The 17,225-nt window shown below is 40.3% G+C and overlaps 2 protein-coding genes across 6 annotated transcripts; one reads left to right on the forward strand and one right to left on the reverse strand.

Annotated features, from left to right (window-relative positions):
• Positions 1 to 580: 580 nt before the first annotated feature.
• Positions 581 to 17,180, reverse strand: LOC111323275 (E3 ubiquitin-protein ligase TRIM45). Of its 5 annotated transcripts, none has more exons than XM_022926586.2 (10): positions 17,043 to 17,180; positions 8,397 to 8,617; positions 5,439 to 5,775; positions 4,693 to 5,025; positions 4,234 to 4,419; positions 3,583 to 3,772; positions 3,249 to 3,427; positions 1,949 to 2,107; positions 1,468 to 1,608; positions 581 to 1,397 (listed from the first exon to the last, which is right to left on the reverse strand). In XM_022926586.2, the coding sequence occupies exons 2-10, from the start codon at positions 8,432 to 8,434 to the stop codon at positions 819 to 821; spliced, it is 2,142 nt and encodes a 713-aa protein (XP_022782321.2). In that variant the 5' UTR covers positions 8,435 to 8,617; positions 17,043 to 17,180; the 3' UTR covers positions 581 to 818. The 5 variants fall into 5 exon arrangements, with proteins under 5 accessions (XP_022782321.2, XP_088592923.1, XP_088592924.1 ...); XM_088736797.1 differs by lacking the exon at positions 17,043 to 17,180 and adding an exon at positions 9,648 to 9,783; XM_088736798.1 differs by lacking the exon at positions 8,397 to 8,617 and having other exon boundaries at positions 17,043 to 17,060.
• On the forward strand, positions 9,388 to 15,549 carry LOC111323274 (E3 ubiquitin-protein ligase TRIM71). Its single transcript, XM_022926584.2, has 4 exons — positions 9,388 to 10,184; positions 12,024 to 12,244; positions 12,732 to 13,668; positions 14,078 to 15,549. Exons 1-4 carry the CDS (start codon positions 9,617 to 9,619, stop codon positions 14,602 to 14,604), a joined length of 2,253 nt encoding a protein of 750 aa, XP_022782319.2. The 5' UTR covers positions 9,388 to 9,616; the 3' UTR covers positions 14,605 to 15,549.
• Positions 17,181 to 17,225: the final 45 nt, after the last annotated feature.

Genomic DNA, 17,225 nt, shown 5'->3' on the forward strand with positions numbered 1-17,225 from the left:
TCTGTTTCATAAACTTGACGAAGTTCTCCTACTTCATAACTTACTCGGCGTGCACTGAAGAAGTAAAACAATATCACAGTGTTTCTTTAAAAGGCTACTTTAGACTAAGACATCTCCAGCCTCCCTCTGCACAAAATCACAGAAACTGAATAATAAAACTGACTGAGAAACTACTTCGCACTTAAATGAAATTCTGATAAACAATGTTTTCACTTCAATTTTTTTTTTGTTTGACTTTTACTATCCTTAAAACACCTAACGCCATCATTAACCCTTCAACTGTTATGATCTGATACGAAATTCTCCAAAATACATTACATTTCCTTGTAAATTGTTGAAAGAATTTCGAGTTGTATCGTGATAAACTCTCCAGCTGGTCGGTCTATCAATTCTTATTAGCAGCTTGATGGATTATGTATTGGCATTGCGAGAAGAAATCACCTGATGATCGGTTGATATAATGATCTTATATCATGTGAGCTCACCTGACACTGAGGGGGGGGGGGGGGGTGGGGAAAGGGAAGGGGGTCAAAACTTGCATTAGGAAAACACAATCTTTTTTTTTAAACAAGAACCTAAACAAGTTAAAGAATATTTTAATACAATTACGTTTTAAGTACTACAAGTTTAGTAGTTACATGCAATCCTGTAATTGGAAGAACTATTGTTTTAAGGGGAGGATCTACATCCGGGACCTCCCTGGATCCTCCACTGTAAACCTTCCATTAGTTTATTAATGACAAAGAAGACTTTTCAAAGACAAAGAAAATTTTTTCTTCCGATCACGCGCTCGGTCAACCGCTGTATCTGTCCTCAGATTAAAATACTTGTAAACAATGATGCCCTCTGTCAGCTACAACAACATTGCCATTTCCTGAGATGGCCACTCCTGTGGGTTTGCTAAAAACACTGGCATTCTTTGATTCCTCTGCAACACCAAGTTTCTTAACAAAAATACCATCCGAATCAAATATCTGTACGCTGAAGTTCTTCAAGTCCGCCACCACGATGTGTCCCTCTGAATCAACTGCTACTCCCGCGGGGCAACTGAGCTGACCTTTGTTGTTGCCCTTTCCTGCGATCTTTGCCAAAAACTGCCCTTTCCGGTCAAATTTTTGCACGCGCGAGTTCCCAGCATCCGACACTAAAATGCTGTCGTCCTGGTCAACTGCAACATGTCGCGGGCAGTGGAATTTTCCTTCACCATCTCCATACACGCCGAAGTGCATAATCGCTTGGCCGTCGGAGTCGAAGATGTGCACTCGGTGGTTATCGCGCTCGGCGACGATGATCCGACCTTCAGAGTCTACGGCGAGACCACAGGGACCTTTGAGTTGTCCAAGACCGTTGCCTTTAGACGAAAATTTTCGAAGGAACTGTCCCTCGCGTGTGAAAACCTGAAAGAGGTTCAAAAAAGAATAAAAACATGACGCTACCCAAAGTAAAATGATAAAAAACAAATCTTACCTGTATTCTGTGATTTCCATGATCTGCTACAAAGATGTTACCACTTTTATCTAGGCATACTCCCGCTGGGTACCAAATCTCCCCGTCTGCTTTACCCCGCGTGCCGAACTGGTACAGTAGGCGACCATTTCCGTCAAAAACCTGAAGTAAAAATCGAGATTTAAAGGGCTTGAATAAACAATGATTTTGGCACGATAACTTGTCATTACAGTTTACAAAGCATGCTGTGATCCAAAACTCTACGTATATTCTATTGAATTCAAAGATTTATATCCATGCGTTCCTCCTTAAGGAAAATTGCACACGGGAAAATTGCTAAACATCTGAAATTAATTTTCTACCATGTCTAACAATAGCATTTTCAAACAATAGCCCAAAATCGGCTCAAAAATATGCTGAAGTACTTGTCTAGATAGACTATCTGTTCAATGAAGGAAATAGTTGTCCAAGGGCAAAGATTTCGCACTGGACGCCACCCTACCTGAAGGCGGTGATTGTGATGATCTGACACCACAAACAACCCCTCGGGGTCAGCAGTCACTCCCCATGGCTCGTAATACTCATCATTAGTCTTATTACTGTTGGGTGCAAACCTCAACATCACTGGACCAATATTTTCACAGTCTATTCCTGACGTGACCTGAAACATATACAATCCTCAGGTTAAATTTATTTTCTTTTCGATCTTGTTGGCTGCGAGTACAAAACAATATAATACTTACGTATGATGCACGATCCTTCGCAGTAGATAGCGCTATTTATGCAATAGCGAAAATCAGACCTGAAAAAAATCAGGCCTGTACGGGATTCGAACCACTGACCTCTGCGATTCTAGTGCAGCGCTCTACCAATTGAGCTAACAAGCCAACTGGGAGCAGGCTGTTAAGTTGATTCCTAATAAACCCGTGATGATAAATCAGATACAATGAATATATGAAGTCCATATATTTAAATATGTCCATATATTTAAATATATGGACTTCATATATTCATTGTATCTGATTTATCATCACGGGTTTATTACGAATCAACTTAACGGCCTGCTCCCAGTTGGCTTGTTAGCTCAATTGGTAGAGCACTGCACTAGTATCGCAGAGGTCAGTGGTTCGAATCCCGTACAGGCCTGATTTCTTTCAGGTCTGATTTTCGCTATCGCATAAATAGCGCTATCTACTGCGAAGGATCGTGCATCATACGTATTTAATACCGCAAATATATGGACTTCATATATTCATTGGATCTAGTATAATACTTGTTTTTCAGTCTCTTCCTTACGTAACCTAGCTTTTAATACATTAGTCTTTTTTACGATCCATTAGGTTACCTTTTTCAACAACTCACGTCTGTAATTTGCGTCGATTTAAGGGCCGAAATTTTTTTCTAGGTATTGATTAATGAATGAATTAATTTAGTTATTGATATGCAATTTTTAAGACAGGCTGGCCCAGTTCAGCTCTGAAGCTAGTTTAAATGGGGGCCTGTATAAACAAGAACAGGGCCAGATCACATCACCGTGAGCTACGTTCTCTACTCTTTGCGAGAAGTGCGTGAGTTCCTTATCGTTCCCTGTAAAGCAGTAAAGAGTAGAAACGGTGCCTACAGTTTATCGTCTTTTCCAAGAAGACTAGAGTCTGGAGTGTCTAACCATTTGCAGATATCATAGCACACGGCAGTCCGGCGCTCTACAAAGTGAGCTAACCAAGCCTGGTTGATGTTAATTACAAGAACTCAAAGAAGCTTCCAAAACAGACTTTAGAAATACTTAAAAAATCAGAACAGACCTGTAAGTCAAACGAACTTCCTTGAATAGGTTTACCCCGGATGTGAACCGTGATTTGGTGATCTCCCTTAAATATTGGGGTGAAGGAAGCTGTGTAAGTGCCATCATCATTGTCGTCTACGTCAGCTGTGATTGGCGGACCGTTTGGACAGTGAAGTTTGACTGACACTTCGTCTCCTCCTACAGAGTGAAGTATGAAATCAGCTGACACACTGACTAATGTATGTTGCACTATGAAATAATGATTTAAAGAACTAAACTTGATTCTCCCTTTCCTAGAGCACTCAACCCCATTGTGGGAGAAATTACATTTCCAACGATAATAATCAACTGACCAGATGTACATGGTTCTCCATTTCTGTCCTTTGTGATGATTGTAAACGTTGACCTGTGCCCAACCTTAGCTCGGCTGAGCCCGGGACCCTCTGCGCATGACAGCATAGGGAACACAAAACTGGTGGAGACTTGACCAAGCTGAGCAATGACTTTGGAGAGCTGCTGGTCACTGGAAGAGAACTCCACTACCTAAAGATAGATGATTTTTTTCGACCAATGAACTTTTCACATTGTTCAGAGAGTACAATCCTTCCTGGGTGGGCAGGGGATCTAAGAGGGCAAGGAACCATTGATTTCAGGGGGTGAAGCGGGGTGGAGGAAAGGACACACCTCTTAGATTTACCTACTCATTTGAAAATGTTACCTCGACTCTCGAAGCACGAGAGTATCAAGCAAGGAGAATAACTTCCCGAGCGAGGCTTCGTTTCTTTGGTAAGCCCTTGTTAATAAAGGTCATAGGATCTGTAATAAACTGCACCAAGTTTTACAAATCTTGAGGGTTGCCGACTTTAAGCACTGACTCGAAATCAAGTTATGAAAGATCCTCTTAGGAAAAAGGACTTCCGTCTCACAGTCTCTTGCCCTCTTTTCGTTGTTCGTTGTTTTATGGCACAAGAACGAAACTGTTAACACTCGGTCAAATAAAATACCTCATTTTCTTCTGGTTCACACTGCGACTCGTGATCGTTCAGGCTCTGGAGTCTGCTGACCATTTGCGGCTTCACCAACATTATCTCAGCCTCGTTTCCATACCTAAGCACATTCTCCGTAAACTCGCAGCTACTAAGCAGGTTTGCTAAGTCTAGTTCCAGAATTTCCTGCTGAGAAGTTAAAACCTGAAAACAAATAAAAGGAGAAGCCACTTTCCTTACTTCAATTTACCATAATTAACGTGGGATCCAGGAATTTTTATAGAGAAAAATTACGATGAAAAGTGATAAAGTGCGGCAAAATCTAAGAATATCTCCGATGCGTTATGTGTGATTTAAAATGGATAACCCAAGGGAAAAATGGAGAGAAACTAAAACATTAGGTCATCAGCAACACAGAATCATCTTACAGCTCAATGTGGATTCCAGTCTTTTTCCATAATCGTCTTTAGATCCTACCTTCTCCTTAGAGCTGGATATGCTTTCAAGCTGGTCAATGAGCTGTCGTTCCTGCTCTTCTAACTCCCGGATGTGATTCTGAATGGTGTTATGAATGGTGTCACGTACCACATCAACCCTTTCTCTCAAATCTCTCGTGACGTCATGTACCTCCTCGACAGCCGCGCGGAGGACTGGGATCTTGCGTTTGGTCTTGTCTTGAAGGGCCGCGATAGATGACCTGTATTTCTTGACAGCTTCTTTAAGATCCACATAGATGTGCTCTCTGTGTTCGTAGATGGCACAATCGCGGCATATGGCTTCGTCACACGATTCGCAGAAATACTTAAGTACCTGAGATGTTTGGGCGAAAGTATGAAGTGACTTAAATTTTGAAACAAAACATGTCGGACCAGTTATTTGGAGAACGTTGAGCCATTGTTTAACAATACTGCGTTCTAAACTATTTTGAATTTAGCTGAATCTTTTATCTGGACATTTAATCTTGTGAACAGTGTCGAGAGGGCCGAAGGCTAGCAATGGACGGACAGTTATTTAATGGAAACAACCCTCTTAGAGAATACGTAAGGCCCACTGTTTGCGTGAAACCGCGGTTTGGGTTAGACCTTGTGTAAATAACCGGCCCGTCAAGTCTATTGTGATAAGAAGCACACAAACCAACCATTTTGTTCATTTTCCAAAGTAAAAGAGCCGTAAACAGGACGATTTCTATAAACCAAATATTATCTTTCTTCAATCATTTATACCTCTCGTAGATGTACAGAGCAAAATGAAGGACATCGAATAATTTCCTTCACTTCATTTGCCTGGATCTCTTCAAAAGACAAAATCCTGTGATCTTTTGTCTGGCGAATTCTCTTGTGAGCAACCACGCAATTTGTACAGAGATTTTCCACGCAGTCCAGACACCGAGCTGTGGCTTGGGAACTATCCTCGCAGTTGGTGCATTTTGTTGGGTTCTGCACTGCTAACACTGTCAACATGTTGTTTAGGAAAAAATTCAATGGAAATGCCTCGATACCTTTGGCGGGAACAGGCACAACAAGGCGACATATTGAGCAAACAAGAGTTCGGTCTTGTGGTCTGAAAATGAAGAGAAGATACATTGTAAGTTTTCCGCGCTTTAGAGTTGATTTCCTGGTACCGTACAGCGCATCCTATTCTGCACATACTTAGCCACAACCTGTCCAAAACTAACGCGGGCTCAATGACGCGACATTTTTTCCGTAAATCTTTGAAGAAGTTGGGAAAACAACCCGAAGAACGACACCCTTCTTATTAGAACTCTAGATTTTAGATCACCTTTATATAAATTACTACCAAGAAAAATGTCAAATTCTGTAAAGCGGATCTTTTCTAATGGAAGGATCGTAACCACGGTTCACACAGTAAACTTTATTTAACTGTTTTACATCGAGGAGGGGCGAAAACCAACAGATTGGAATGAGTTATATTTGTAAATAAGAGCAAACGCAAGGTTACTTCAACGAAAGAGAAACTCAAGAAAATTTAAACAAATGAGCTTTAACCGATTGTTTTTTCTTCTCAGAGCAAATAGATCTTTGTTCTGGGAAATAAACAATATTACTGAAGAAGGATTCGGGCATTACGTCACATGCTCTACACGTCCTCTACAATACTAGTAGTTTGACGTCGATTTAAAAAATGGTTTGATCACTGAGTGTATGTTGTTGAACACGCATATACGCATATCGCTGTGAGAGTCTTCCTGCAACAAAAATTAGTATTTTCGCAATTCAAACCTGCGCACAAAATTTTCTCTTTTCTGCCAGTTCTGTACTTCCAAATATCTTTTAAACTGCTCACTTCAGATGCACCTGAACAATTTTTCGTGTTTCCAAAACTAGCCATAACCCTGCTAGGAACTTAAAATCACTGCTATATTTTCTCCGCCTCCTTTTCTTGACAAAAAAAATGAAAACTAGAAAATTAGTTTTCACGAGTAACGTAAGCAAGTACGTCATGGTAAGTTTACTTTCAAGAAAAGGTGCAATGAGCGTGACTTAAAACACTGATAAAACATGGTAATACTTTCCTGCCATATATTTAGCTATAAAGCGAATGAGATTTTCTTTAAAACATTTGATACTTAAAAAAAAAAAAACGTTTCTCCATATTTGGACGCTATTTTTTGTGATAATATTAATGAGCATTTGAAATCTCTCCAGTTGAATTCCACTATGATGTACCTTGATGTGCCGAGAAAATTAACCCATGATCTCTCTGGTACCCGTCAACTACTGAAATCTTCTCGCGTTTAAATATTCAAAACAACATTTGATCTTTCATCTACAGTTCAAAATAAGTAGATTAAATATCACTTTCTATCTCAATAGTTTTTTCTATTGAATCATGAACTTTTTAAGAGGAGGCAGAATATTTTCTATAAATCAACAAAAATGCTTAAATGGCTATTTGAAATGGCTATTTGAAATGACACACTTCAATTTAATAAAGTGAAGCACTGGCAAAGACGACTTTGACAAAGCTATGAAGGCCAAGAGCCAAAACCCTTTTAAAAGAAGTCTTCAACTTTCAGTTCCCTCGCATTTTTCCTACTTTTCTTGTAGCAGTGGGTGACAACCAAAAGGGAAATGTCTTAGAATTACCTTCCAAACGTTACAAGAGGATGGTTCATACCTTATGCTAGAATCAAGACAGTTTTGGCAAAAAGAATGCAGGCATGGTAAAACCTTGGGATTCTTGTACGTCTCACTGCAAATCCCACAAGTAAGTTGGTAGTGATCGGTGATTTTATTCACCGGCACAGATCCCATACTGGCGGAGAGTTTTCCCCGATAATTACATGGATATCACATTAAGAGCTCCCAAAAGACTCGTCCTTTCGATGCTCCGTTTACCAACAAGCCAGTAGACTCGTCAAAGAACTTAGCGGGTTGATTTCTCCCGTGCTGGGCGATTTGATTGGCTGGTTAATGCTCGGCGTGACGTAATGATATGGGTTTAGATGACAGACTTGTTTTGGTCTCAGATAGGAAGACCTTACCCCCCAAATTAGTTTTTTAAAAACTGAGTTTGAATTATTTTTGTTTGCTTCTTTTATTTAAGAACTATTGGAGTGGGAATTAAGATGTTTTAATTATATCTTGAACGTGGGCTCAAAATCCACTCGAGATTTAAGACGTTCTGTGAAAGATTCTTCATGTTCATTAAAAGCATATGCTGTAATAATGGAATAATTTAGCTTAGAGAGAAAAAGGATTATTTGACTTAAGTGCTCGTTTAAAAGAGGAAATATCATGATCACATTTCAAAGTGTTAGATTGGGGTTTTTATCCCTTGATTTCCCTCTCAATCCTGGACACAACAATAAATGTTTGATAACCATGTTGTCACAATGCTCATCGAACCACGGACATGCTATTGACCGAGTACCTTCTAGTTAATAATTATTTGATCAGGAAAACGCATGTGACTGGTCAGAATACGTAAAAGCGCGCACAGTTATCCTGCCTGCCAGAGGTGTTCTACAGATTGCTTTCCCGCCAATACAGGCATACCAGGATTACCTTGGTATACACGGCATTGGTTTTGCTGTACTTCGCCCTGTAATTGGTCTAGAAAACTCGCAGAACCTCTAAACCAATCAAATACGAAAGCAAAACCAATCACAACCAAGTCACTTGCGTTTTCCCGCGCTTCAAGTTATTTCAAAGTTTTACTTTAAGCTCTCATTGGCTCCTTGACTGCTGGCTCTCATTGGCTCCTTGACTGCTGGCTCTCATTGGCTCCTTGACTGCTGGCTCTCATTTGCTGCTCGACTGCTGGCTCTCATTGGCTCCTCGACTGCTGTCTCTCATTGGCTCCTCGATTGCTGGCTCTCATTGGCTCCTCGACTGCTGTAATAACAGTCTGGTCTCACGGTAATCAATCTAGAAGAGCTCTGTCAATGACAATCAGTATCACGAGCCTCTGAGGGATGTTAACTAACTCATTAAGCCCAACTGGAGCAATGTTAGTAGCCCAAGGAGCTTCTTAAACTGTTGTTCGGAACTCAGAGATCCACTTTCTAATCCTGGCTAACTTTGTTGTGTTTTTGGGGAAAGACACTGTACCCTGACAGTGGCCCTCTCAATTCAGTAGTGCGTGTGCCAATAGCAAACTCTCAGAAAAACGCTGGGGGGTAACCTGAGTAGCAGAATCCCTTTCGTTTCATGCTGCAGAAACCATAACAAGCTCTAACAACAAGTGGCTAAGGGTACAATATAAACTTTTGTATATACATGAGTTGCTAAGCAACCTCACTGACCAAAACTATGGGCTCACTCAGGATTGTACCCTTATACAGTCACCATCACGTACAAAAATTAAATTTCTTCTTAAAAACATAAACAATGTTGTCGGTACCCGCACGCTCCCTCTAGGAAGACATTGACACGCTCTAATTCCTTAGAGAAACTGACTGTCTTGGTAATGAACGTACACGGTTAAGTCAATGATATATCAGACTGACTTAGATTCTACGAAAAGCAACCTTGCGCAGGGAAAGTGTTAGAATCTAAAGTACATTATATTCTGGGACATCAATGCAAAAATAAAAAGAGTTCTGGCGTAGGATTGATTGCTCATGCATAAAACTAAATCCACGTAATTAATTAACGAAAGGGAATGGACAAAACCAAGCCTGGTGGAGGTTTCGACGATACTACTTGAAGAGACCACTCAATCAGAGTACTTCGTAAAACTCGAGTGCAATTTTCTTGAAGATTATCAATTAAATTAAGTTAATTAAAGAAGAAAACGCAAATCAATAATTTATACGATTACCTCAGTCAGCGAGAAGTCGAGTGAACAGAGCGTGAAGCGGAAAGAGTGTGATTAAAAAATTATTGCATTTAGTCGAGGAGCAAAACTTGCGTTGTTCAAATCACTGCCACAAACAATGGCAACAGTGAAAGATGAGAAATATTCACCTCAGTCCTTAGAGTGCCCTATCTGCGAGAACATCTTCAGCGATCCAAAAATCTTGCAATGTCTTCACTCGTTCTGCCGGAAATGTCTGGAGAGTTACGACGTAATCGGGGCAGGGACCAACTCGATCGTCTGTCCCCTCTGCCGAAAGCTGACTCCAATTCCGTCCGAGGGAGTTCACATTCTCCCGAGCAACTTCCTTCTGACAAACGCGTTGGATCATTTGTCAGTCAAATCAAGCAAAGAGTATACTCTTCACTGCACAAACTGCGAAGACGAAGCAGCGGCGACGTCCCGATGTCTGGAGTGCGCCGAGTTTCTGTGCTCGAACTGCGTTTTGGCTCACCGACGAATACGGGTGACGAAGGACCACCGCATCCTGTCGCTTGACACACTGCAAGCCGACAAACAGACTCTTCATCGTCCCTCTTTCTGCGAACAACATACGGACGAGATGTTCATGTTTTACTGTGTGCCCTGCGACTGTCTAATCTGCCGGGAATGCACAATTCTTGATCATCGAGGACATAAGTATACAGGTATGACTGTAAATGAAGACCTAGTATAATAGCTGACTTCCCATTCCTCTATATTCCTCTTCCTGAAATCATCTTTCGTTTTAAACTGAATAGGTCAGAAATTCATAAAGTTTTTTATTGAATTATTGTAAATTTTAGTGTGTTTTCAACATTACAAATCTTTCTCGGAAATCTTTTCAAGTATCAAAAACGCACCTTTTGAGTTGAAAGACCAGATTAAAGTTACCGTGTGGATCTGTCACTGAGATGAAATTTAACTTTCCAAGAGGTTAAGGAAAGTCGCTAGAATAACTTTATTCCTGTCAAGAGGCTACTTAAGCGCCTTTCAAACTCAAAGAAAACGGTTTAATTAAAACTTAAATTTCAATAAAACGTGAATAGGGGAGGCTATTTGCTTAAATTATCGTAAATATCGACCCGCATAAAAAAATATTGTTTAGCCAAACATCACAGAACACCTTTTCAAAAGTCATCAACAGGTTATGACAGTAGAGACATGCAATAGTCAAAAGAGCACCAGCTACAGCAGCTTGTGGTCAGATAGAGGAGATTAAAACAGGTACAACTGGTCTAAAATTTTCTAACTTTTCTCTGAACGAAAAGGAATTTCTTCTTTTGAATTGAGATTAAAATGAAGAATTGAATAGAATCTCCTACTTTGAATCTAATTGAGAGAACTTATGGGCTGAATCTTCTCTTAACTTTTGCAAATACATATGTTAGGCTCGTTTGAGACAATTATGTCAAATAAAATTGATAGGTGGGGCGTAATGAATAAACACTCTCCGCTCAGTTAAGCCTGGACTCTAAGATGAGACATGACGTCACTCCTTCCTAAACTTCGCGCGAACAACTACGAAAGAGAAAGAGCGCCTAGGAACAAACCATTTTCAGATAATTGAGAAATGGTATGCTGCAATGCTTTCCCTAAGTGCACCAAAGGGATAGAATGATATATTCGGCAATTTTTAGGAAAAATGCTTGGTAATGCAGTCGAACTTGTATTAAAGCGGCCACCCACAGGGAATAGCGGTATATTCGCTTAGTGCAAGTTGAGCGAGGTTCCACCGAAACTCGCTAAAAAATACAGCTAACATTGATTTCAGAAGAGGAAAACGAATTCGAAGTTACCTGAAAGATTTTTCATAGTTAAATTTAAACTCAAAGTTGTCGTTTCTTTTTTGAGAGTTTTTCATAGTTCTGATTAAGTGGTTCCTGCTTTAAGTGACCATTCAATACGGGTGAAAAACAATACAAAAAGGCCGTTGGGACTCAGTAAAGGGTGACCACGACCGCTTAATAGAGGTGACTGAAATTAAAGTGATTAATGGGGAACAAATTTTATAACATAACCAAAGGAAAGTGCGCGCTCTGATTGGTCAATTTAGCGTCCCCCATTTGCCCATGGGTGTACGCTGCTGACGTGAGCAAATGTAAAGACTATTTTTCCGCGGGCGCTTGTTTTTTCTGGTCACGTAAGATTTGTTAAATAAAAGGGAACTCTTTAACTACAATGTATCAATGTTATGTTATAAAACAAATGGTAAACACCACAGCGTACACTATTGAGTTATGGATGCACTTGGGAGGTTTGCTAAGCACTCAAGAAGCTAGAGTCGCTATCGGCTATCGCCTCGAGCGACTCTTCCGCTTCCTCCGTGCTTAGCAACCTCCCGCGTGCATCCATAACTCAATAGTGTACCCTGTGGTGTTTACCATTTGTTAACGAGCTTTGACAACCGACCGCTTAAGACGGGGTTACCGCTTAATACAGCGCAGCTTAATACAGGTTCGAGTGCACCTTTTTTTAAAACTTAATCTCAAAAAAAAATCTTCTAGGTCTAAAAGAAGCACTCGAAGAAAGAAAGATTCTTATAGACGAGCGCCTTAAATTCTGCATCGAAGAGAAGATTCCTCCTGTACACGATGCAGTGCACGAGGTGAAGACCATGGCAGCTAAGCTACGTGCACGTGCAGAAGCTGTCAAAAGTGAGATATGTGGCACGGCGGAAGAATGCGTGAAGCGTATTGTCAGCCGCAAACAAGAAATACTGGCGAGGGTAAGTGGGTGACTATGGGAACCCCATGGCTAAGAAAGTATGGTTACCCAACAACACCATTGAAAAAAATTTAGTTGTGACGCGAGAGTAGGTCCTTATTATGAAGAACTGTATTTCACAATCACAAAACCTCTAAGCCACGAGCTCCAAACTTCGAATTGAAAGAGAAACGATCCTCTTTCGCATCTGAATGCGTTATTTCATTTTACTCTGCAACTTGCAATGATAGGAACCTTACTTCACGGACAATCAATACTTTTCTTGGAATGATGTTAAAATGGCGAGAAATACTTATCAAAAAATTGAAACGCTTGTACACTTTAGTCTCCTCAATAGAAAAACAAAAAATAACAAGAAATGCTAATTCAATACAAGTAATACCACACCTCCATGCTTTTTTCGTTTTCGTGTTCACGAATTCAAGGATACATGGTACCCTCTCCACTGCTTAACTTGCACTGAGTTAATTGCATTTTTACTTCAATAGGTTGACGCTCTGGAGCAAGAGAAAGAGGCCGTGCTCCGCCATCAACAAAACCAACTGGAGACGGAACTCTTCAAATACACCAGCTCCAGAGACTTCGTGGAAAATGTAGTTCTGCATGGAAATGAGGTTGAAATCATCCAACTTCGACAACTGATGCTGGATCGTCTTGATGAACTCAACGACATCAAACTGGATTACAAAGAACCAGAAGAAAATGATGTTATCGATTACATCCTAGATTCGGAAGCTGTGGAGAACGTGGCAACCACGATGGGTCGGGTGGCATCAAGTGTCACGTTCACTGCTCTGTGTAGCGCTCGAGGCCTCGGGATCAAATCGGGGAAAGTCGGCGTTGAGTCGTCCTTTATCGTCGAGACAAAAGACCGCTTCGGGAATACATCGGTTGAAGGCAGCCATACATGTCCATTGCAAGTAAAAGTCCAAGCCCCTGAGGGGTTCTTTCTTGGAAACAAAGTCACGAACAATGGAGATGGTAGCATGAGAGTGCGTTACACTCCAGTCACGCATGGAAAACACAATCTGCATTTGGTCATCAGAGGGCGTGAGATGGAAGGAAGTCCTTTCTGCGTCAACGTGGTGGAAGGGATCGATTACGCAAAAGTTGGACCAACCTTCATGAAGATTGGCTCTCAAGGGACAAAGAGCGGGGAATTCAAACAACCCTGCTCCGTAATTACCGACCAAGAAGGAAATATCTACGTTACAGACTTTGTCAACTGTCGAGTTCAAAAGTTTGACCCACTCGGAAAGCATCTTCAAGATTTTGGATCTCGTGGAAGTAAGGATGGCCAGTTTCAGAATCCATGCGGTATTGCGGTAGATGGAAATGGAATAATTGCCGTTTCAGACTGGGATAACCATCGTGTACAGCTGTTTAGTCCCGAGGGAAAATTTATCGGAAAGTTTGGAACTAAAGGTAAGCGCGATTCCTGTGAATAGCACTTCAGGAAATTAGCTCTCCATGTCAAGAAAATTCCTTTAAATTAACGGTAGAAGTAGAGTACGCTTGCATATTTTATTTAATGGACAAACGAGGTACATTTTCACCACTTTGCCTAGAACAAAATATCAGCCGGTCATACTGTGTATGGGCTTTGGTAGCTCGACAAAACTTTCGTAAGTTTCAAAGGATGAGAATCCGACAAATAAACCGTTGGTTATGGGTCTAAAGCCTTCGATAACTAAGATATTCTTGCAACAAGTTTACGAGTTTAACATCAATGTTCAGCATGTTTAACAACGTACTTCTATCAATCTGAAAACTTCATTCAGTTGCAATTCATCAACTAAACCAAATTAAGCAAGGAGTTTTCTTGAATTTTCAGGACCTGAGGACGGGAAACTAAATCATCCAGCTGGTTTGGCGTTGACAAAAGATGGCAACTTACTCGTGGCAGATAAAGACAACCACAGAATACAACTCTTTAACATGGACGGCACCCACATTATGACCTTTGGTTCCCTTGGCAATGAAGACGGGGAGCTAAATAGCCCAAACCATGTGGCTGTGACTGAAGACAACAGTTGCTTGGTAACCGACACAGAAAACAACCGCATTGTGAAGTTTGATTCCAGCGGCAAGTTCCATTCAAGTTTTGGTGGGAAAGGTAGCAGCGATGGGCAGCTTGACCGTCCCGCGGGAATCACGATAGATTCCGAGGGATTTATCATTGTTGGTGACTTCCAAAACCACAGAGTGCAGATTTTCCAACCAGATGGTAAATTTTATGCCACATTTGGTAGTGAAGGAGACGGAGAGGGCGAATTCAAATTCCCAAGTGGTGTTGCTTTAACAAAAGATGGACGAGTTATAGTGGCAGACAGGCATAATCACAGGGTTCAGGTGTTTTAATCAAGTTTAATATGGTCAAAATAATATTACAAAATGATTGACAGAAAAATACCTGTTACCTGGAGGCACTTTGTACATTCTAGCCGGGAAGTGTGTAATTGATAAGCAAGACTGTGTTCATAAAATTAAAATTGCATAAATTTTATGAGCTTAAGATTGAATCATTTTAAATAACAAAGTACCAGCTTAAGTTACAGTAAGAATCAAAAAGTATATGAATAAATGTTTATTCATTTCTCAAAATGGACTGCAAATAGAAGACAAATGGTTGTATAAACCATGTATTAATCAAAAGTAGTATATCATTTGTATAGCATTTGCTCTGACGAAGGGCTAATGCTCAAAACGTCAACTTTGATATCCTTTCTGGTGGCCAATTTACACTATCAACTCATATGTATCAGTTGGTCAAACCAAATTACCTTATTACCCTCACTGAAACAGCACCACAGTTTCTTTAAAAACTTACCCCTCTTAAATATATTATTTGTATAGTCATAGATGACTATGTTCAAAACTATTATTTTAAAAGACTTTACTGGAAAAGTGTATCAACAGGAGCCCATTGACTACTGGTGTCAGCAGTTTGGTGATAGGTAAACCAGGGACCGCGAAGCAAGGTGTAAAGTGGGAGGGCTGACAATTGAAAATAATTTTTTTTCATATTGAAAATTGATAAAAGGAATAAAATCATAGTAATCATTTTTCTTTTTAGCACAAAAAGTGGGGGCGGGGGCGCAAAAAAGTGGTGCGGCCACCATCCTACCAGCCCCTCCCCCTCTGCGGCCCCTGTAAACAAGAGAAAATAACCAACTGGAATCTTACTAAAAATTAAATTTAGATACATGTATATGGCTTCTTTTGTAGGATTTGGCAGCTTGTAAACCAGTAAAATCCTCAGTTGTAAAATATGAGCAAAATAAAAATTCGTTCTAAGCTAGAAAATGTGTGATATTTCAAGCTTGTTGGCCACAACTACTTTAACCTACTTTTAGGGCACGACATATTCTGCCAAAATGTTAACAATACGCTGCATTACTTATTGCCTCCTTTACAGTTACCAACTGCTGAAATGCGACATTTTCAATGAGAGCAGTGCCATATTTGCTTCAATTTGGGAGTTAGTGATAATATTAGATCATATTAACTTTTGGAGCCCCAGCGCGACCAACACTCAAGGTCTCAAAATAACTGAGGAGAATGTGCTACCTTTCTATAATATCAAGAAATGGATAGACATTCTAGTCTTCTTGGATAAAGATGAATAAACCGTAGGTCCTGTCTCCTGCACTATTAATTAGTTAATTTGGTTAACGAGATTACTGTGATGTGGTCTGGCCTGTTTACTGGGAATTGGGGGGTAGCTTGCAAGTATGTCTGTTATAGATGTTGCAAGGAGATATATGTAAATGTAAATGCCTCATATTAGATTTTTGCAATGGAGTAATGAAGCCACTATGTAATCAGAGATGCCAACCTCTGGAAATCTAAAATCTGGAGATTTTTCTTTTATAACACTCCGGCATCAAACTCCCCCCCCCCCCAAGAAAAAAGTGGCACCCTCTCTCCATCAAATCGACCTTCACCCCCCCAATCGTGTAATTAACAGCTTCCGATGTTCACCTTAAAAAAGGAAGATTTCCGAAGTCTTCTGAGGACAACCGAAGACTTCCAAAGTCGACCTGAAGATTTCTGAAATTTACCAAGGAATTTTGATGGTTTCCGAAGTTGATCTACAGACTTTTGGAGTTGAACCGAAGTCTTCCAAAGAGTTTCCCATGTTGGCCCAGAAAAATAGGAAGGTTTCCCAAATATTCTGAAGACAAGAAAAATCTACCAACATGCTGAATCTTGCAATCACGCACGAGTTGGAAGTGGAAAATATTGGCGGGAGACCGGGCATTTATTTCTTGGGTTGTTATTTGTTAACAAAGATCCAATCAGACAGTCTATTGTATGACCATGAAAAAGCTTTTGTTTAGTTTCTGTCAACATGTGGTTTTGTGGTTAAAAGATTGCTTAAAAAAGTGCCTGAAAACGCGAGTTGTGGTTAAAAAACCGAAATTGTTTTGATTTGGGTATTTGAGGCATGGCATTAGCTCCCAGTGGTGCAAAGGTTCAAAGTCGCTTTTATCCGGGAGATTTGGTTATGCAATATAGAGTGGCATTTCATAGTCAAGTTCTCTATGGCTATGCGTTCGCCGAGTCTCTTGCAACGCAAAACAATTGCTTCCTCGTCATAAATAGATTTCCCTGGACTGTCTCAACTCGTTGGTGGAAATATAAGGTTTTATGTTTCTCTAAAAGTTCGTTTCTATATTTCTTAAACATATCGCTTACCCTATATTTGGCTTAAAAAAGTATACCTATCCGTGTCTCTGTTCAAAACGATCATCTTCAAATGATAGCTACATGAAAATACATCGAAAATCACTTACCACACTGTTGAACCAAAATGCGATTTTAGACGCTCGATTTGAGTTTTCCTGTCTTCAGACAACTGTTCGAATGGCTTACGTATCGATTGCGGATTTACGCAAATATCGCCAGGCGTTCGTTGAATATAAAATCCAGTTTTCCTCTGCCGAATATTCTTAGCACCCAGTTTACTCCGGTCAATC

The sequence above is a fragment of the Stylophora pistillata genome, chromosome 10 (assembly GCF_964205215.1).
Source record: "Stylophora pistillata chromosome 10, jaStyPist1.2, whole genome shotgun sequence".
NCBI lineage: Eukaryota > Metazoa > Cnidaria > Anthozoa > Scleractinia > Pocilloporidae > Stylophora > Stylophora pistillata.

Bases quoted from the DNA above. Each gene is read 5' to 3' on its own strand.
- LOC111323275 (XM_022926585.2), bottom strand. From the start codon at position 7,490: ATGGGATCTGTGCCGGTGAATAAAATCACCGATCACTACCAACTTACT. The intron at 3,773-4,233 runs GTATTTTATTTG...ATCTATCTTTAG, and splicing joins GTGAACCAGAAGAAAATGAG to GTAGTGGAGTTCTCTTCCAG. The intron at 2,108-3,248 runs GTCTGTTCTGAT...TATATGTTTCAG, and splicing joins GAAGTTCGTTTGACTTACAG to GTCACGTCAGGAATAGACTG.
- LOC111323274 (XM_022926584.2), top strand. From the start codon at position 9,617: ATGGCAACAGTGAAAGATGAGAAATATTCACCTCAGTCCTTAGAGTGC. The intron at 10,185-12,023 runs GTATGACTGTAA...AAAATCTTCTAG, and splicing joins TCGAGGACATAAGTATACAG to GTCTAAAAGAAGCACTCGAA. The intron at 13,669-14,077 runs GTAAGCGCGATT...TTGAATTTTCAG, and splicing joins CGGAAAGTTTGGAACTAAAG to GACCTGAGGACGGGAAACTA.